The sequence below is a fragment of the Heteronotia binoei genome, chromosome 6, assembly GCF_032191835.1.
Source record: "Heteronotia binoei isolate CCM8104 ecotype False Entrance Well chromosome 6, APGP_CSIRO_Hbin_v1, whole genome shotgun sequence".
NCBI lineage: Eukaryota > Metazoa > Chordata > Lepidosauria > Squamata > Gekkonidae > Heteronotia > Heteronotia binoei.
The window spans coordinates 1,152,331-1,173,057 of record NC_083228.1 but is presented as its reverse complement, the minus strand read 5'-3'; the positions used below and the strand labels follow the sequence as shown (position 1 = coordinate 1,173,057).

The window sequence follows — 20,727 nt, the reverse complement described above, 5'->3', positions numbered from 1 at the left end:
TGTTTCCTGTGCCAAGAAGCCAAACCAAGGATGCTCTTCTTCCAGCCAGAGGGGAACTGACCTGTCGTAGTCCCTGGATTGCAGCAGCTCCATCAGTTCCTGGGGATCTAAGCAGCTCTTGTTCGCACCAAGTCTGCCCCCTTTAAATTGATCTGGAAGACAGACAAGAGGGACCATCCTGCCATGTTCTACATTAGTTTCTTTAATGCCCTTGGTTGACTAAAGTTGTGTCTTCTCTCAGCGCTCTCCCCGGAAATCAAAAACACAGACAAGGACCAGAAAGCAGCATCTGCAGCACTTTTTGCTCTGGCCTCCAAAGCACAAGCCTGGCACGAGGAAGCCTCAAAGAGAAGCATTTGTCGTGCAAAATCTTGTGTGACAAGGTCCTGTGGACAAAGGTGTCTTCCCTTCGGCCTGGCATCAAGAGGGCTTTTTACTAAATTACACCCCCCTCCAACAAAGAATTGTTTTCTTTCCCTAGACGCTCCAAATTCAGCAAAAACTTCTCTTTTGTGGAAGAAGTCTTTACATGTAGCCACCCAAATTCCTATGACTCTTGACAAGCCAGTAACCAAAAGCTTTAAAGTATGCAGAGAAGAATTCATCTCCTGTGCTCAGCATCAGGTGGTTCAGGTCTGGGTGGGATCTGCCCTGGGCCCAGCCCACAACCACTTAAACCCAGAGGGTCCAAAAGAAGGACTGGCTGTGTTGCCTCCCACCCCCAATTATCTTGCAACTCTGGGGACAGTTGTCAAGTCTGCTATGAGTTACTCAATATCTGTATTAAGTTTGGTTCTGAAGTAAAGGAGTCTGGGTACTTTACAGTGTACACCGGGGGCTGCTAGCCCACTTTCCTGCCCCCTCACTAGAAAGGCCTTTGTTGTGTAACCTGCTTTGAAATGCTAACGTGAACAAGATAGTGGCGCCTTCCCAGCCTTGTTCTCTGTGGGGAGTATGGGGTGTCAAGGCTTCGGCCTGGGAACGAAAGAAGTAGCATCCTAGTGTGAAGATGTGTTGCATAGATTGCCCCCCCCCGTAGGAATCCTTTAGATTCATACCTTAAATACTGGATTAGTGCATATGTATTTCAGTCCTTCAATCTCTGCCATGGTCTCTAGTTCTGATTACAATAAACTTGTTACTCTATCAAGAGACTCGTTATTGAATTCAGCCGACTTGACATTTTGAAGGACTCCTCTATCTTGGAGTTCAACCTTTCCGGCAACTGAAAAGGCGATGTCCGAACAGTCTCCGGAGAATGGAGGATTCCCAACCAGAGTGGAGGGGGCCGAGACACCCTGGCACATCCATACTGCCAGAAGGACCGCGGCCTCCCCTCCACAGTTTCAGCTGGTGGTGACCCCACGGCAATACCAGCCAAGGACCTCCACTACGCTGATGGATCAAGCCCCGGTCCGACGGGAGGCGATCATGACCCGCCACACCAAGCGGGTCCAACTGGCTGAGGCCGCCGCCGCCCACCCGGGCGATGCGAGCGAAGGCGCCGGAGCCGTGGGGGCGCAAGCCCCCGGGAGTGGAAGCGAAGGGGCCGAGTGCGGAGCGGATGACGGAGGGGCGAGCCCCAAGGACCAGACCGATGAGGAGTACGAGGCGTTTTGCGCGATGGTCCACAGGGAGATCGACGGGGCGGTGAGAGACCTCAAGGACCAGATGCAGACCCTGACCGCGCAGCTGGGCAGAGCGCTGGGGGTGACTGGGGCTCGCCAGCAACAGCCAGCCCCGACGGGTCCGCGGGGACCCCCGGTTCAACAGGGCCCCGCCGCCCCTCCACCCGGAGCGGCCCCGCAAGCCCCAGCGGCGCCCCCTCCTGCCCCGGTCAGACAAAGAGACCTGGGGGGAGGCCGGGAGCTGGACGCCACGTTCGACGGGGACCCGGAGGAAGTGAACTACTTCGCGATCCAGGCGAACAGCTACATGCACTACTGGGGGGACTCATTCCCCGATGAGATGAGCCGCGTGGACTACCTCGGGTCGAAGCTACGGGGCGCAGCGAAGAAGTGGTATGTGAGCCTATGCGAAACCAACAGCCCGGTCCTCCACTTCGTAAACACTTTCGTGCAAGCCCTGCTGACCCAGTACGAGGACCCCCTGCAAGAAACCCGAGCGCTGGCGGCGCTGCGGAACATGAAGCAAGGGGCCCGATCCATCCGAGAGTACGCGGCCGACTTCCAGGCCAACGCCGCCCGGGCTCGGAACTGGAACGAGGTGATGAAGATCGAGCACTTCACCAATGGGCTGAACCCGAGCATCCTGGATAGAGCGCTCACGCAAGCCCGCCCCGATACCCTGGTGGGGTGGATTCAGCTGACGGGGGAGGTGGAGACCAACCTGAAACGAGTGGCGATGCTGTGCCAAGCACTGGCCGCCGGCAGGGGAACGCCGAAAGCAAGCCCCGGGAAGGCTGAGCCACCTAAAGTCAAGAAGCAGGCGGTGGCTGCCCCGGGGGGGCCCCGACGTTGTTTCCGGTGTGGGGACCCCAACCATCTGGCCTCCGGCTGCCCCCAATCAGCCACCGGGGCCGCCCCACCGCAGGGAGCCACCCGCCCGGGCACCCCCGGCCCCAAGAAAACCACCGGCCGCCCTAAGGACACGGCGAAGAGCAGCGCGCTCCTGGTGCAAGACGACCTACAAGAGGAGGAGGTGCGTCTGTCAGAGGAGCTGGCCGAGCTGGCGTGGGAAGAGGAGCCGGCGGGAAACGACGCCGACCTGCTTTGAACGGTGCCAACCAGCAGGTCGACCGAGAGGAGGCACCGCTAACGGTGAGACCCACGGGAAGGTTGTACTTTATAGTGGTCAAATTGTTGAACCCAAAGCTAAAAAGGTTCCTACAGATCCGGGCCCTCATAGACTCGGGCTGTAATAGAGAGCTGATTTCCCCCAAGGTGGTGGAGGCTCTGGGGTTGAAACGCTTACAACTGCCCCACCCCATGCACCTTGAACAGATGGATGAGTCAGTAATGGGGGGGGAACCCTGCACGCAAGAGACTGAGCCGTGCCCCCTGGGGATTGAGGACCACTGGGACTCAGAGACGTTTGTGATCGCGCCCGCCTGTGGCTACCCCGTGGTCCTGGGAGTGGGGTGGCTGGAGAAGCACGAGCCCCTCATCCGCTGGAGAGCCCAGACCATCAGATTTCCCGACCCAAGTTGCAACCAGCACCTTTGGCAGGCAGCATGGGGGCCACGAGCGCCAGCCGCTCGGGAGAGGGCGTGCGTCCTGGTGGAAGAGGTGCACCATGTCCCGGACGCCTACCGCGACCTGATGGAAGTATTTAGTGAGCGGGAGGCCAACCAGCTACCCCCCCACAGGAGCACAGACTGCGCGATAGAACTAATCCCCGGGGAAAGCCTTCCCAGGGCCAAGCTCTACCAAATGGGGTGGGCTGAGAAGAAGGAGCTGCGAAAATTCCTAGACTTGAACTTGAAAAGGGGGTTCATCAGACCCGCGACGGCCCCCCACACGGCCCCCGTGTTGTTTAGAAAGAAAAAGGACCACAGTCTTAGGCTTTGCACTGATTTTCGTGGGATTACCGCGATTTCCATGTCAAACGCCTACCCCATCCCCCTCATCAAAGATTTGCTAAGCACGGTGGCGGGGGGGAAGATTTTCACAAAGCTTGACCTGCGGGACGCGTACTTCCGAGTGCGCATCAAGGAGGGGGATGAGTGGAAAACGGCGTTCAACACCCCGATGGGGCAATTTGAATATTTAGTCATGCCGTTTGGATTGCAAGGGGCACCTGGGGTGTTCATGAATTTCATAAATGATGTATTGCGGAAATTTCTGTACAAGGGGGTGGTGGTGTACCTTGATGACATCATTATTTATTCGCAAGACGAACAATCCCATGTGAAACTAGTGAGGGAAGTGTTGGCCACCCTGCTGAAGCACCAGCTCTACGCCAAGCTGTCTAAATGCGAGTTCCACCGCACGGAACTAGACTATTTGGGCTTCCGGGTGTCTGGGGACGGGCTGGCCATGGATCCAGCTAAAGTTCAGGCAGTTCTAGAGTGGGCCCCCCCGAGGACACGTAGACAGCTCCAAAGTTTCATCGGATTCTCCAATTTCTATAGGACATTCATTGAAGGGTTCGCCCAGATCGCTCTGCCCCTAACAGACCTCCTGAAGACGAAGGGGAGGGGGGAGGAGGCAAAGCGACCAGGGGCCAGGCTGAATTGGACACCGACTTGTCAGGCGGCTTTCGACCGGCTTAAACAACTGTTCACAAGCGAGCCGGTCTTAAGCCACCCAGATGAGCGGAAGGGGTTTGTGGTCCAATGCGACGCCTCCGATGTCGCCGTAGGAGCCATTCTCATGCAGAGGGATGAGGAGGGGAAGCTGAGACCCTGCGCTTACATTTCGCGAAAGTTCTCAGAGGAGCAGAGGAACTGGTCAGTGTGGGACAAAGAGGCTTTCGCTGTCATGTTTGCACTGAAAACTTGGAGGTCCTGGTTGGAGGGAGCCAGGGTGCCCTTTGAGATATGGACGGACCACAAAAATCTAGAGGCACTAACAGGGAAAAGAAAATTGAGTGAAAAGCAAATCAGGTGGGCGGGCTTCTTTTCCAGATTCGACTTCACCCTGAAGCACATCCCAGGGACCCGCAATTTTCTAGCAGATGCCCTGTCCAGGCTCCCACAGCATGAGAGCCAGAGAGAGGAAGTGGTAGATTCCCTGATCCCCCCCACACAAGTGGCGGCTATGGTCACTACCCGCTCGCAGAGGAAAAAGGAATTGAGTGGGCTAAGCAAAGAACGAATCACCCTAGAGGCCGAACGGGAGGGAGGTGGGCGGCCGGAGGGGTTGCAGAAAAGAAAAGACGCTCTTTGGTACAAGGGGGAGAAACTGTACATCCCGGAAACATTAAGGAAAGAAATTCTCCAACTATGTCACTGCTCCAAATTAGCTGGGCACTTCGGCTATGTAAAAACCTTGCACTTAGTGCACCGGCAGTTCTGGTGGCCGTCCCTAAAGAAGGATGTGTCGGACTTTGTAGCTGGTTGCCCGGTGTGTGTGATGGCAAAAAAGAGGGGGGGGGAACCCCCGGGACTCCTACAGCCTCTGGAAACAGCAAAACGGCCATGGGCCATAGTGTCCATGGACTTCATAGTCGAGCTACCATCCTCCCGGGGGAAAACAGTCATACTGGTGGTAGTGGACACGTTTTCAAAACAAGCCCACTTCATCCCCTGCAGCCAATTACCCACGGCCAAGAAGCTAGCGACTTTATTTTTCGACCACGTGGCCAAGCATCACTCCATCCCTGACAAGGTCATAAGTGACAGGGGGCCTCAGTTCGTTGCCACCTTCTGGCGGGAGTTTTGTAAATTATTAGGGATGGAACAGGGGCTAAGCTCTGCCTATCACCCCCAGACGGACGGACAGACTGAGAGAGTGAACGGGGTGCTAGAGCAGTACCTACGGTGCTTTGTGAGCCTACGCCAGTCAGACTGGGTGGACCTCCTCCCCTTCGCTGAATACGCTTACAACAACAGCGCTCACAGTTCCACAAAAGCATCTCCCTTTGCAACAGTGTTTGGGTATGAGGGAAAGCCGATCCCCATGCTGCCAGGGGGGGAGGGATTGACGGGCTCAAGTTTCGAGCAATGGTGGCAAGGTCCCAGCCAATGTTGGCCAGCCATTCAAGAAAACCTGAAGCTGGCTAAGGAGGCGTATAAAAAACAGTACGATAAAAGCCATGTGCCAGTCTGGGACTTGAAGGTGGGGGATTCCGTATTTCTGTCAACAAAAAACCTGCCTCTGGCACAACCGTCTAGGAAATTGGCTTTTAAGTTCTTAGGGCCATTCAAAATCAAGCGGGTGATCAACCCGGTGACAGTAGAGTTAGACCTCCCCCCTGCCCTTGGTAAAGTCTACCCTGTTTTTCATTGCAGCCTACTGCGCAGATCTCCGGGGCCGTCCAAATGGCATTCGCAAGATTCACCAACCCTCCCCTCGAAGGGGGAGTGCCGGAGCCTCTCGGGGCCCGAGTTCCGGAGCCATAAATGTGAATCGCCCTCCTTGCAAGGCCGCCCGGCAGGGGGGGCCCTAGGGGGGGGCAGTATGTCAAGTCTGCTATGAGTTACTCAATATCTGTATTAAGTTTGGTTCTGAAGTAAAGGAGTCTGGGTACTTTACAGTGTACACCGGGGGCTGCTAGCTCACTCTCCTGCCCCCTCTCTAGAAATGCCTTTGTTGTGTAACCTGCTTTGAAATGCTAACCTGTGAACAAGATAGTGGCGCCTTCCCAGCCTTGTTCTCTGTGGGGAGTATGGGGTGTCAAGGCTTCGGCCTGGGAACGAAAGAAGTAGCATCCTAGTGTGAAGATGTGTTGCATAGATTGCCCCCCCCCGTAGGAATCCTTTAGATTCATACCTTAAATACTGGATTAGTGCATATGTATTTCAGTCCTTCAATCTCTGCCATGGTCTCTAGTTCTGATTACAATAAACTTGTTACTCTATCAAGAGACTCGTTATTGAATTCAGCCGACTTGACAACAGTCACTGCTCCAACGGCTTACTCCCTCTCTGGAAACCTCTGTGCGCTTTCCTCCCCTTTCTTCAGCCCCTCCCCAGCAGATGTTGGGACATGGGCACTGGCAATGCAGCAAGCATATCTGGCCTGGTCATGCAGAGATTCAGCTGGGCTGATCAGAGCACAGAACCACCTGAAAGGGCAACGGCTCTCACAAGAAGCCAAAGAGATCATTTCGGGGCTGATAGGTTCACTAACTTTTGTGGATGACCAGTTTCTCCAACTTCCTTTTGGCAGCTGCTCTCTCCACAATCTTCTGGTCAATGGTGTTTGCGGTTACAAAACGGTACACAACCACTGGCTTTGTCTGGCCGATTCTGTGGCAGCGATCCTGGGCCTGAATGTCAGACTGAGGATTCTATGGCAGAGAAAGGAATGCAAGGTAAGTCACCCTTTGAACCTCACGTTAAACTTCTGCTGAGTTTTTGAGTAATGCTGGATTCTCTGCATGGGAGTTCTCACTGCAAAGATTCCTTTTGGAAACAACAAAGCAGCCAAACTATTCGAGAAGACCAGCATCACCGACAACAGATCCAACGCCTTATGGAGAAGATTCAGCGCAACTGTGTCCAAGTCCCTCTATTTCTAAACCTGAGAGGGCTGTTCCACACTGCACAATGCACAGGAGGACTGGATCTGCCTTTGAGTGCTGTATTTATATTAAACATTTATTCAGAGATAAGCCCACCTTCACACTGGCAAGTTATCACCAAGAGCAAACAACAACCTAAAGACAAGTATCAGCTGTGTTAAAATATATAGGTGCTTGAAGAATGACAAGACTGCAAAATATGCGATCTTGTTATCTTACAAATTTGATTATATATTGAATTAGGTTTTTATTATTCATTGTATTGCCTATCTGATTTGTTGTGTTCTTTTGAGTTTGTTTTTATAATATGTGAAACTGAATTTATTAAAAATTTAAAAACACACACACACAAAACTGTTAAAATAATCAATATCAAAACAGCGCCAGTTGCCAGAAACCTGCCTTTGTGGCAGAGTAGGGTAAATAACAGAACCTTTACGTTTCAGGAACCCCAGCTTTTGAACCTCACACTCTTTCTGCAAGAGGCATAACTGGGCCTGTGTGAACTTAGTCAGGTAGGCATTTCTCGGCAAGCCTCAACAGTCCCAAAAGGGGGGGGCACGGTCCTAATGCTCTGTTCTGGCACCTGGCTCATCACAGCCTGGCACTAGAAGAATACTGCTGAAACTGCCACAAGTTTCAGGAATGGACTTGGGGTCACTGCCACACAGAGGGGACTTTGTAGCTCCCTGTGTGTGCAAGAACTCAACACATAGCCCTCTGGGCTGGGGCTCACAACTTATGTCTGCTGGTGTGCAAAACATACCCAGTCACTGTCATAAATGATGACTGTGTCGGCAGCCGTCAAATTGATACCAAGACCTCCAGCCCGTGTGCTCAACAGGAAGAGAAAAACTTCTGGATCCGTGTTAAAGTTACGCATCTACAAAAGACCGAACAAGCATCTTTAAGGCATAAAAGACAATCTCCTTCAAGCAAACACAGTACACAATGGGAAACATGGTTATATTGTATTTTGAAACATCCAGATATGTATTGTCTCTTTTAGCCATATAATTGATTTTATTTACTTCATTTATACGCCTTTTCTTTTCAGTGAGGACTCAATGTGGCTTAATAATTATCCTCTCCTCTATTTTATCCTCACAATAACCCAGCAAGTTAGGTGTCACTGGCCCAGGGTCACCCAACAAGCTTCCATGGCAGTGTGGGGATTCGAACCTGGGTCTCCCAGATCCTAGTCTGACACTAACCACCACGCCACACTGGCTCCCAGAAGGCAGAGGGGCATGCTATTCTTTGTTCTCAGCTTCCTTCCTCACTACAGCTGCAAAAGCGCATGGCAGTTTTAAGGTAAGGTAAGAGTGCAGTTAAGTCAAAACCTAATCATGGCAACCCCACGAAGTTCCACCTCCTGGGGTTTTCCAAGGAGAGAGATGAGTAACGATGGCTGGCCTTTGTCTTCCTCTGCATGGCAAGCCTAGTCTTTGATCTCCTATCCAACTATTGGCCGCGGCTGATCCTGCTTAGGTTCTGATGTGATCAGGCTACCCTGGCTATGGGCTGCTACATGGAAGCTCTACCTGCATCATTTTGGGACTAACACTTAGCGCTTGCTTTCTACTGCAATACCCTGACTAATTTTTATCCACAGCCTTCTATCTTCTGTATTTTGACTGGGGGGGAGGGGTTCCCTATGCTGCAAGAGCACCTTCAGCCTAAGCCTGGGAACTTTCAGAACTCAGGAAAGAGTAGAAGATTTGCTGTGCCCTCTTTCCCCTTGTCACTATATCAGAATTCTGCCAAAACTGAATTTCATTTGGCAAAATCAAATAACTACAGAGTTTTGAGGTCTCCACTGCAACCTCAGCTACTTTCACAGGCTCAGTTTGTCAGGAAACTCTTGGGCTTAACTTCACCACGCTCACCTCTTCACACACCATCTAGCAGCGCAGTGCTACTCAGAACCAAATGCTTTCCAGATCATGCCCTACAAAGAGTTACTCCAGTCTAGGCACAGCAAAATCCACTCACTGCAGCTATACCAACTCTCACATACTTGCTTGGAAAATTTCTATGCTGCCTCTCCAGAGAAGCTGCCCAAAGCAGTTTACAAATTTAAACATAAACCATACATGTTAACTGTTAAAAGCAGAGATTCAGCCACAGCATAAAAACTGAAATCACGGAGCAGCTTCAAAAGAGTATTAAACACATAAGGTTAAAGGCAAACTGTAAAACAAAGCTGAAAGAGCAAATAATCATTTAAGTTTTTTGGGAAAAAATGTTTTAGCCTGGCTAAAGAGTAGTGTAGGCACTCCAGGCAAACCTTAAGGGGAAGGAAGTACCACTAGAGAGGTGCCACCACTGGAAAAGCCATTGCTTGCCTCTCCTCTGAAGCCAGGGGGAATAGAGAGCAAGAACTGGGAAGCAAATCTTAACTGGCAGGATGGAAGGAAGTGGTCCTTCAGGTGCTCTGCCCCACGCCATGGAGCTCTCTGAATGGAGTCTAGAAGCCTATGCAGATCTTTCAGCACACCCTGTCACCAAGTCCCCTGCCCTGACCTGGATAACCCGATCTTGTCAGATCTCAGAAGCCCTGCCCTGCTAGTATTTGGATGAGAGGAGGCAAGTCATGGCAGACCACTACAGGTTCCCATGAGTCAGCTGTGACTTGCTGGCCTTTTCCACCACCAACCCCCCTCCTGTGCATCTCCCAGTCAGGCTTCTTGCTTTTCTGCATGGCTGACAAATTATTTGCTGCAGTGTGTGAAGGAGTGTCAGAACTGCCAAGTGCAGCGGCCAAGGCCTTTCAAGGGAAGGAGTCACCTACATTTTCCTCCCTTTCTGCATAGGACATGGTCCCATCCAGGCGGCTGAACTGGTAGTCCCTCAGATAGCAGTAGTCCATCAAGATGTCCAGCATTTTGGTCATCTGTGAGAATACCAGCACCTACAGAAAAAAGATGACAAATTATACCTTTCACTTAAGGGCATTTTTAGTGTGTTCTGTCACAACCAATGAGCAATACCTTGTGGGCCCGCTTCTTGAGTTCTGGCAGCATGCGATCCAAGAGCAAGAACTTGCCTGAATTCTTCACTAGATCCTCATCAACCTTGATGTCAGAAAAAACAAATTAGATCCATTTTAGGGCAGATGGTCTGGTCTGCGGTGGAAGAGCTGGATTCAAGTCCAGCAGCACTTTAAAGACCAGCGAGATGTGGGAGGTTATGATAGCTTTCGATCTCAAAAGCATCAACCTTGAAAATCTTCTTGGTCTCTAAGATGCTCCTGGACTCAAATCTGTAATTTAATGTCACATTCATTAAATGGAATTTGCATTCTGGGGCAGGGGTCACCAACTTGATAGCAGAAAGCGGATGGGACCAGCTAAGGCACTTTCCTCAGAGGGCTACTGCTTGGTTATGCAGATTAATCATAGAACCATAGAGTTGGAAGGGACCTCCAGGGTCATCTAGTCCAACCCCCTGCACAATGCAGGAAACTCACAAATACCTACAAATGTTTCACTGGCAGCTGCCAACACAATGCTGTTTTTATTCTCTTTCACTACTTCTCGCCAGCAAATATTTTTAAATTGCATCCCTTCTCCCCTGAACTTGAGCATTCTCCAAGTGTCTATGTTTCTCCACCTCATCCAGCTGCCATGCTGGGTCAAAACTCCAAAGGTGCCCACAAACTCAAAAGAGCTGGGGACCCCTGCCTTAGCAGCTGGATTCCAGGGTGCATTCCACTCACACACAATGCACAAGTACCCACAGTTTCTGCAACTGCCCACAATGCACCTAATGGTGCTTCAGAGGGTGACTGCAGGCATTCAGAAACATCTTTGGGGCAAAGGGGGACACTGCACAGGATCAGAAAGGTGGAAAAACCCTTTTCTGAAAGAAGAGCTTGATGGCTCAAACCTCAAATTTCCTGGACTTCCTGATGGCCGTGTCTTACAACAGCAGTGCAGCATTCCAACTTCTGGTCCATTCTAGCTTGACTTCCTTACTACACCTTGGGATGTGATGCACATTTTGCACACACACACAACCCAACAAAAGGCAATTGTGCCTAACTCCAGAAAACAGTAAAGGAGCTGCCAACTTCAAAAGTTGCTCATTTACTGTCTTAGTAAATTATGCCTTTGTGTGTCTTTAGGAGAACCAAGTTTTGGCAGGTTAAAGCTTTAAGAGAGCAGCTTTTGGACAGCATAACACAGGCTTAGGGAAAGGAAGTCTCTGCCATGGATCGAGGGAGGGGGGCTTAAAGCCTTGGAGTCTCTCCGGCTGACCCAACATCTTGCACACACCAGAGTTCTCATGGGAGTGGGGAGGACTTTTAAAGGGTCTGGGCAACATGGAGCATACACTATAAAAAAAGGAAGGAGGCCAGCCGAGGAGAAGGCTCAATGGTCCAGTTCAAGCTGTTATGGAGGGGAGCTGGCTAAAGGGAGAAATCTTGGTGATTCAATCCCCTTCCTCCTTACTTATGAAGAAGAGATCAATTTATACCCCGCCCTTCACTCAGCGTCTCAGAGCAGTCACATTCACCCTTTCCTCTCCACACAAGACATCCTGTGATGCAGGTGGAAGTGAGAGTGCTCTGAGAGAAACTGTGACAGGACCAAAGTCACCCTGCTGGCTGCATGTGGAGGAGGAGTGGAGAATCAAACCCAGTTCTCCCAGATTAGAGTCTGCTGCTCTTAACCACCAAACCAAACTGGCTCTACACTGCTGGCTTCAGTAATCCAACCAGTCCAGAATCCTGTTTTGTACCGTAGCCAAAGAGTTCCTCTGGAGGGCCAACATATGGGCACAGAGGCCAGCCTTCATAAGAACAGCTCTGCTGGATCAGACCAGTGGACCATACAGCCCACCATCTGTCTCACAGTGGCCAACAAGTTCCTCTGGAGGGCCAACGTTGCCTCCTGGCTCTGAGATTCAGAGGTTTAGTGCCTTTGAACATGGAGATTCCTTTGTGAATATATCTTTAATGAGCACAGATGTTTTAAGGATAAATGCATACCAAACACTACAGTGTTCTTGGCTGCAAGAAGAGACACCCACACAGGTCTACAGGCGTTCTCTGCAAATTATGCGCTTCAGAGAGAATGAGAACACACACCCTTCCAATTAACAGTAACCCATTACCTTAAACTGCTGGGTGGCAGGGTCCAAAGGATATTCAATGAGGTATGGATGGTTGCAGCACTTCCTTAACACCATCATAATGTTCTGCAGCTTCAGGTTGATTTCTGAGTCCGAAGGCACGTTCACTTCTATCACAGGCCTTGCAAAAGGCAAGTTTGTAAACATGACACCATGAGTATGACTCAAACACAGATCAAAATCAGGGAGGGGGCATGGCTCAACGTTAAAGAGTATCTGCTCAGCAACCTCTGAACCTCCAGGTTAAAAAAAGATCAGGCAACAGGTGATGCAAAAGCCCTCGTTGTTCTCTGAGTCTCTTGGAGAGCCTCTGCCTGTCTGAGCAGACATGCCTGACCTTGATGGACCAGTGGTGCCATTCAGTATAAGACAGCTTTGTGCGTGTGTTATCCTTGCTCTTAATTACAGGGACTTCTAGAGGAGTCAGTGAGCACAACTCTTCAAGACACTCTTACTTCAACTGTTGTCTCATTTGTACAAAATTATGTTTTATAAAAACTGTCTGTCTCTAAGATCTTAGTAAATCCTAAATGAAACCAGACACTCCGTAAATGAATGAAGCCAGATTTAGGATAAGCACCTCTCCTTTTCAACTTCCTCTTGCCTTTTGCTGATCAGTACTTCCAGTTCATCAGGGAAATCGTTTTCACCAGGCTCACGATAGTTAATCAGCTTCCGACTTCGACGTTTTGGTCTGCCTGCAGAGTTCAATTCAACCACTGGCTCCTGGAGGAAAGAAAAGTAGCTGTCATGACTGCCATTTCCCAGGTGCCAGTGGGAAGAAAGCAACCATTAACAGGGTGCATTGTTCTTCAAGAAGGCGAGTGCAACTGACCACTGGGTTTCCGCTAGCTTCCATAAAGGCCGGCCAGGGGCATGGCTCAGTGGTACAGCATCTGCTCGACATGCAGAAGGTCCCAGCTTCAATCCCAAGGATCAAGTAATAGTTGATGTGAAAGACCTTTCTCTGCCTGAGACCCCAGAGAACTGCCGTCAGTCTGAGTAGATAATACTGGCTTTGATGGAACCAATGATCTGACTCAGGATAAGGCAGCTTCACGCGCATATTGCACATGTAAACAGGATTAAGCCCTTGACTTCTATAGAGGCTGCTGGTCCAAATTGGACTAGGAACAAAATTTCCCACCTGTCAGACACAGTGCCTGGATTTAGTCATCTGGTGCATGGCCAGTGCCACAAAACTCTGCACCATCCACCAGAAAGAATACATTAAATGTGCCTAATAAATGGATCATGCTTGATAGAGGGGCTTGGTTTGAAAGAGGCACATAAAATTGGACTACAGGATGATCACAAGCAAATGTCCAACCTCCAGTGGCAAGAATCTATATTCACAACAGCTTCAGGACTTCAACAACGTGCCTTGAACCGTTTCTGAGCAGTTGCCTGTTCAGAAAGAGAAAAGACTTTGATGTAAATGTACTATATAAAGGATTTATATAAATTGAAGGAGGAAGGATTTGAAGTTGTCTTTCATTTGGATGGTGCTTGAAATTACTGGAAAAAGGATTGTGGCCTGTACCTTGCTGGAAGGATATGAAGTCGGCCTCCTTTGACAATGGGACTCTGCTTTGTATTGTGAACTTTTAGTGCACTGAGACATTTTTGAGAGCGTTCCATAATCTAATGTATGTGTGTATTGCTTTTCACCTATAAATTTGGAATTATAGTGCATGAAATATTAGTAATTGTGGTCCTGTGGGTTGTTTCTAATTTGCAACCTTCAGGTGGTGGCTGGAGATCTCCTGGGATTACAACTAATCCCAGGCAACAGAGCAGAGGAGATTGGATTTATAACCCCGCCTTCACTAACCAAAGGAGTTTCAGAGCGGTTTACAATCTCCTTTCCCTCCCCACAATAGACACCCTGTGCGGTGGTAGAGCTGAGAGAGCTCTCCCAGAAGTGCTCTTGAGCAGATCAGCCTTGAGAGAACTCGTGACTGATCCAAAATCACATCAGCAGGTGGAGGAGTGGGGAATCAAACTTGGTTCTCCCAGATAAGAGTCCATGCACTTAGGTACTACACCAAACTGGCTCTCAAGAGGTTAGCTTACCTGGAGCAAACAGTCGCTTTGGCAGGGGGACACTACGGTATTACACCCCACTGAAGTCCCTCCCCTCCCCAGTCTCCACCCTGCAAATCTCCTGGAGTTGGCAACTGCACTGCTTATGCTTTACAGCTTCTCAGACACTGTGCAGAAGAGCACCACAGCAAATACCTGGTCATCCTCCAGCAGCTTCCGAATTGTCTTGTTGACAATAGCAGTGTAAAAAGTTTCCTGCTTCTTTACAAGAGGTGCGTAGACGACAACTTCACGCTTGGGAGGAACCTCTAAAGCAACATCTGATTTCAGTCTTCTCAGTAAGAAAGGGGTCAAAATCTAGAATTTAAAGATTAAAATATTGCACCCAACTGAGTCAATGTCACCCAGCGAGCTTCTGCAGCAGGAGGGGGATGGGGCGGATGCGCCAGCTCTGAGTCTGGACACAGAACCCGCTCAACAGAAACGCTTCGTATTTTTATTACTGGCTCAATTATTCAGCAAATACACTTTTCACATACCTATGCACAAATATTAAGAGGGACGCTGTAGATCGAAATGCACAGGGATGCATACTGTGTGTAGATACGCAAGGGCGGGCACACTCATTTTAAGCGCACTCTATTGTAAATACAGATTCAGGTGGGTTGCCATGTTGGTTTAAAGTAACAGAACAAAGTTTGAGTCCAGGGGCAACTCTAAGACCAACAGTTTTATTCAAGGTATAGGCTTTTGTATGTGTGCACATGGAAGCTGACACCCAGAATTAAACTATGAGGGTTTTCTAGGTCCCAGTGCTCTCAAACTTTGTTCTACTGTAAACAGAAAAAAAGAAGAATTCCAGACAACAACAACAAAACCATGAATGTATTTTCATCTAATCTATGACAACTGATACCTGGTGCAACATGTGCAAGATGTTCTGCTCTCTTTCTTTAGCAACAATATCTTCAGCAGTTTCAGAAATACTACTAATGTCAAACCAGGACTCAAAGCTAGGAGGAAAACAAAGGGATAGATTTTTAAGAAAAACGGCTAAGATGTAATCATTTCCCACATTTTAATACATTCTGCTACGGTAAGAAGAGTTCTCCAGACTATTTGACTCACATTTGCTTTTGCAAGTCAAGACCCTGAAGAGACTGCATATGACACAAAACATCTAGGTACATGCAATGCAGTCATGGTCAAAAACTGACTGGGTGGTCTTGCTTGGTGAAAAGGCAGTTTAGCGAGTCCAGGCTGCATGAATAAGACTGCAAGACTGGCCTGGAGTCCCCAGCCGTTTTCTGCCTGCAGGCCCTGTTCGAATTCTGATACACAACGGCAGACACAGTCACAAAATGGCTGCTGCCACAGCTTCATGTTAAAAAAACCTGCATAGCAAATTGATTCTCTGCTGGCCAGTCAGAAACCTTCCTGGGCAAAAGTCCCATCCGGCCCACCAGCTCTACCAGGAATGGTTTGGGGAGGCCCCAGGGCTCCCACAGACACAGCATCGGGGACTCCAGTAGCAGTTTGTGTAGAGACCCCACCCAATACAACACTTGCCTTCTCAAGTCATCAAAGACATCTGGCAGCAGGAAGTTCAGCAGGGACCAAAGCTCAGACAAATTGTTCTGCAAGGGAGTGCCAGTTAACAGCAGCTTATTGTCTGTCCTAAACTGTTTTAATTCCTTGATGAGACGACAGTTCATATTCTTAATCCTGTGCCCTTCGTCCACTATCAAGTACTTCCAGTAGAAGTTCTGGAGAAAAGAAGCTTCGGGTTATTTTAAGGGGGTCAAAGCACAAACAAAAGCATGCTTCTTTTTGTTCCCATGTTTTGTGATGATTATTGTACTTCACAAAGAAGTGAGCTGAGCACATTTCTGAAAGTATGAAGAGAAGGTGGGGAATCTGCTGCCTGGATTTGAATGACTAAACCAGATGGACCAGAAAAGGCCTGCAGTTCTTTCTCTGGAGAAAAGTTTTTAAAGTGTCATAAATGAGATGGTTTCGTTTTCAGACGCCAGTGATTCCCATAGGAAATCTCAAGAGATGTATTCTTCCTTAAAGCCTAATATCTTGAACCTATGCCAGGAAGGTAAAAAGACAAACTACTTATTCAAACCACATGTAATTAACATATGGGATTCTCTGCCAACAAGATATAGTTAACTATCACTATTTTACTTGGCTTTAAATACAGATTTGACAAATTCATAGAAGATTCATCATAACCATTAGCAGGGGTGGAATTCTAGCAGGAGCTCCTTTGCATATTAGGCCACACATCCCTGATGTAGCCAATCCTCCTGGAGCTTACAAAAAAGAGTCTTGTAAGCTATTGGAGGATTGGCTACATCAGGGGTATGTGGCCTAATATGCAAAGGAGCTCTTGCTAGAATTCTACCCCTGACCATTAGTAACTGTGGCTAAACAGAATCTCCATTTTCAGAGGCAGGACAACATGGAATGCCAGGTGGTGGAAGTCAACAGAAGAACAACTACTGCCTCAAAAGCCCAGCTGATAGTCATTTTGACAAACAGGATACTGGACTAGACAAAATCATCCCAACGTTCTCCGGGACTCTTTGGACCGCAAGAACTCAGAAATGTAAAATTTCCTGCAATTCTGAAGTTGGGGAGGGGGGATAGAGCTTGGGGAAAACTGGAATATTTGCAATCCTCTTTCCTGCAAAACCTAAATTGTATTTGACTGATCTAAAAGATCATTTATCATTTATAACTTAGTTAACATAAAAATGTACCATTTGAAGAAGACTTGGTTTTTATACTCAGCCTTTCTACTACCTGAACAAGTATCAAAGCAACCTATGATCACCTTCCTTCCCTTCTTCTCCCCACAACAGGCACCCTGTGAGGTCAGTGGGGCTAACAGAGCTCTGAGAAAACGGAGACTGGCCCAAGGTCACTTAGCTGGCTTTGTGTGGAGAAGTGGGGAATCAAACCCGGTTCTCCAGATTAGAGTCCATCACTCTTAATCTCTACACCACACTGGAATGTAAAAGTATAAATAACTTCATTTTCTACACAAAAAAATAATAAGTATTCCTAGTATCTGAGAAGAAGTTGCAAACCATTGCATAGTATGCTACCATAGCACATATATCTTTAATTCTGCCATCTGAGAGATAGAGGGAAATAAAATCAAAAATAAATTTAGTAAACAGAAGTGTATTATTTGGATGCAAACTGTCAGAGCCACAATAGTAGGACTACCAGATTATTTCGGTATTAAACTAAACATTATAACACTGGAAACACTTTATCATCATTAAACATATTATAGCACATAAACTGTTGGCAACACACACAAACCAAAAAAGTCTTTGCTTTATATGTCTACAATGTAGGTTTTTTAAAAAGTGTTCTATAAAATCTCCCAATTATTCTACAGGATAAACTGAAAAATCTACAAAGCCAGTTGCCCCACTTCAAAGAAGAAGATGCTGTAAAGTCACCTCTATGTTTGAGAGGAGATGGGTGGCAGAATCTCAAGTAATTACTTACAATAACTGATATACCCACCTCCAATTTTGACATTTCCTTCACTGTTTTGAACCCGGAATTGAACCCAAACAAATGGCTACCCTATAAACTAAGCTTATTGTTCCTGTTTGATTCTTGAATCTGTTAATCATCTTTATTATGCTGCATGATAATTACTGTTCATCCTTTACCTATATGTATTGACTGGTAATTTCCAGTTTTGTTTGTCTAAACTCTCGCTTTCTCTATATAATGGCTGAGGAAATTATTTTTCACAAGAGCTTATACCTTGAATAAAACTGTTGGTCCTAAAGATGCCACTGAACTCAAGCTTTGCTCAAAAAGAGCAGGAACTTCATAGGATTTTTGAAAATACTCCCCCAAATTTCCCAACAGAAAAACTGAAAAAGTGTCTCTGGTAAAACTGTTATTTCCCCCCATTCCCCCCTCCGCCCGCCTTCACAGCCGTAGTCAGCCCAAGCTGACATGCTTGGTCTTTCATAAGGAGAGAACCCAGGAACTGCCAAAGAAGTCCACACTGCAAGCTGATGGGAGTTTTTCTGACAGTAATTTAGACAGAGAAAGAACATAACCTAAGCAAAATATATGAGGACAACCTTGCAATTCTGAGGGGGGTGCTCTGCATTTGAAAGCTAGGTAGCAACAATCATTCCACATATCCCCCCCCCCAATGCTGCAACCCCCACCACTATGTCAACCCACAACTCCTGTACACACAAATACGCCACGCTTCCACAAAGCAGTGTTGTGTGTCACAAATGAGTGTCATCATACCCTTAAAAGTTTCTTTGAAGGGAGCAGGTAACACATACACCCCTGCACAGCAAATCCAAAAATAGAGTCACAACTTCAGTTAAGCATCTAATTAACAGATGAAAGTCGCCTGCTTTTGAATGACTTGGACGGGGTGTGTGTGTGTTTATATATAGAGAGAGAGACAGACAGACCCCAACCAAGCAATGCCAGCTGAAGTTTCTGGACAACTGCTGGGACAGAGGAGATTAGAGGCTGGTTAGGAAAGGCACATTATACAGCCTCCTGCTGGCATGATGAAAAGGAAAACAATGCCACAGCAGCCCACACCAGTCTCACTGAAATGCAACTATGCAAGATGTGAAACAAATAACGATGACTGATGTGGGGGCGCGGAAGATAAGGATAACCAAAGCACACAACAGTTTGCGACAATCACCACCTGAACAGTAAAAAGCAAGTGAATGACACGTTCCAGTAGGAGAGATTTTATGAGCGAGAGCGCCATCAGTTCACAGCTGACTCATAGACATCTGTGGGGTCTTCAAGGTAAGAGATGTTCAGAGGTGGTTTGCCTGTGCCTGCCTGCGTGTGGCGACCCTGGGCTTCCTGAGTGGTCTCCCATCCAAATACTGACCAGGGCTGATCCTGCTTCGGGTGTGCTAGCCTGGGCCACACCCAGGTCAGGGCAGCAGGGATAAATCTTCAGACAGAGGTTGCCCCATAGACCAATTTGAAAGGACCTAAATTTTATATAATTTCGCCACTTCAAAAATGTTTAGGTGCTGAATTTTTTTTCATTTTCTCTAAAAAAGACCTGGTGTCATGACTCAGGGGGGGGGGGGGGGTCTTACCAAATTGCTGCCACCTTTCTGGGTTAAGGGTTCCCCCTGAGAAGGGAAGGCTCAGAGTTCCTTCCCAAGTCCTTCAGGCCTCCCTTAGCTAGGCCAAATAATGGACCAGGCAGAGTAAACAACAACAAAAAGCTTTATTCCAGTGCAATACAAATTAACAAGGTGCATTAACCAGTAAAAGGGTGAAGGGAAAATAAACAAAAGCCCTAACGTGTCTATCTCTACAGTCCCTACTCTAATACTACACTTACCTCCCCCCCCCCCCGCCTTGAGTAAGGGCCTCTCCCTTGCTTCCGGCTCTCCAGGCAACAGCCTACCTCCAGCTAAGCCTCCCAGGGAAAGAACCCCCACTTCCTGAGCTTGGCCTTTATATTCTCTTCCCAGGCCACACCCCTCGCTGGGCCTGTTTCCTTCCAAACCCCTCGCTACCCAATCAGAGGAACAGAAGGGATTCTGGGAGATGTAGGCTTTCCCCAGTAACTCCTAAGCAGGCTTTCCTGGGGCCTGCAGGCCTCGCTAGGCACCTGGACAAATGTAAACACTCTTTACCATAAGCACTGATAAACTGAAAGCATTACTGAAATGTACGTACTGTCAGAACTTGTAACTTTCCTATGTGCCATTAGCCAGACTGACTCAATGCTGTAACCCGATACTAACACACTGTGCCCGGCTTCAAGCCACTAACACAAATTCCTCTGCATTTCAAACAAACTGTGATCACTGGAGGATGGCAGATAACCCCTGGTCAACATCTGCAGGTGCTCTTTGAAGCCAGGCCGACCAGGCCTTCTCAGCAGGACTCCATCCTCCCTCCTGATAACAGACCCTGAGAAACGGGCAGTTGTCTCTAGCCGTGTGAAAGATCGTTTTATTATTGTTGCTACGACCGCATAAAATGTAACTAATGCTAGTCCTTGGCATCAGTGTTATCCTGTACCTTCAGCTCTGTAGTTCTCAATAAACGCCTATACTTTTGTAACAAAGTCTTGGGCCTCGATTGAAGTTCTTCCAGTTCTGACATTATAACACTGATGACCTTTACACTGGGACTTATCCGAACTGGCAACCTGGCTGGATGGCAGCAAAGGCTCCAGACAACGGAGAGCCCAGCGCACCACCGGAGGAGAGGCCACTAGAGCCTGGGGTGACCGCGGTGAGACGCAAAGTCAAAGACCCGGCGCACTTCTCCACGGACGCCTTCCCCTCGCGGAGTTGGAGCCCGCGGAAATCCATCGCCCTCATGGATGCG

At 48.4% G+C, this 20,727-nt stretch overlaps 1 protein-coding gene across 1 annotated transcript in view; it reads right to left on the bottom strand.

The window, feature by feature from the left end:
• The window catches only part of HELLS (helicase, lymphoid specific), a 56,827-nt gene that overhangs the window by 20,503 nt on the left and 15,597 nt on the right, over positions 1-20,727 (bottom strand). The window contains exons 11-20 of the mRNA XM_060240987.1: positions 15,904-16,100; positions 15,251-15,347; positions 14,530-14,691; positions 12,869-13,014; positions 12,271-12,409; positions 10,143-10,226; positions 9,944-10,063; positions 7,916-8,032; positions 6,756-6,915; positions 62-152 (exon numbers count right to left, since the gene is read on the bottom strand). Of these exons, the coding sequence (XP_060096970.1) occupies positions 62-152; positions 6,756-6,915; positions 7,916-8,032; positions 9,944-10,063; positions 10,143-10,226; positions 12,271-12,409; positions 12,869-13,014; positions 14,530-14,691; positions 15,251-15,347; positions 15,904-16,100 (1,313 nt within the window). The remainder of the gene's footprint in view (positions 1-61; positions 153-6,755; positions 6,916-7,915; positions 8,033-9,943; positions 10,064-10,142; positions 10,227-12,270; positions 12,410-12,868; positions 13,015-14,529; positions 14,692-15,250; positions 15,348-15,903; positions 16,101-20,727) is intronic.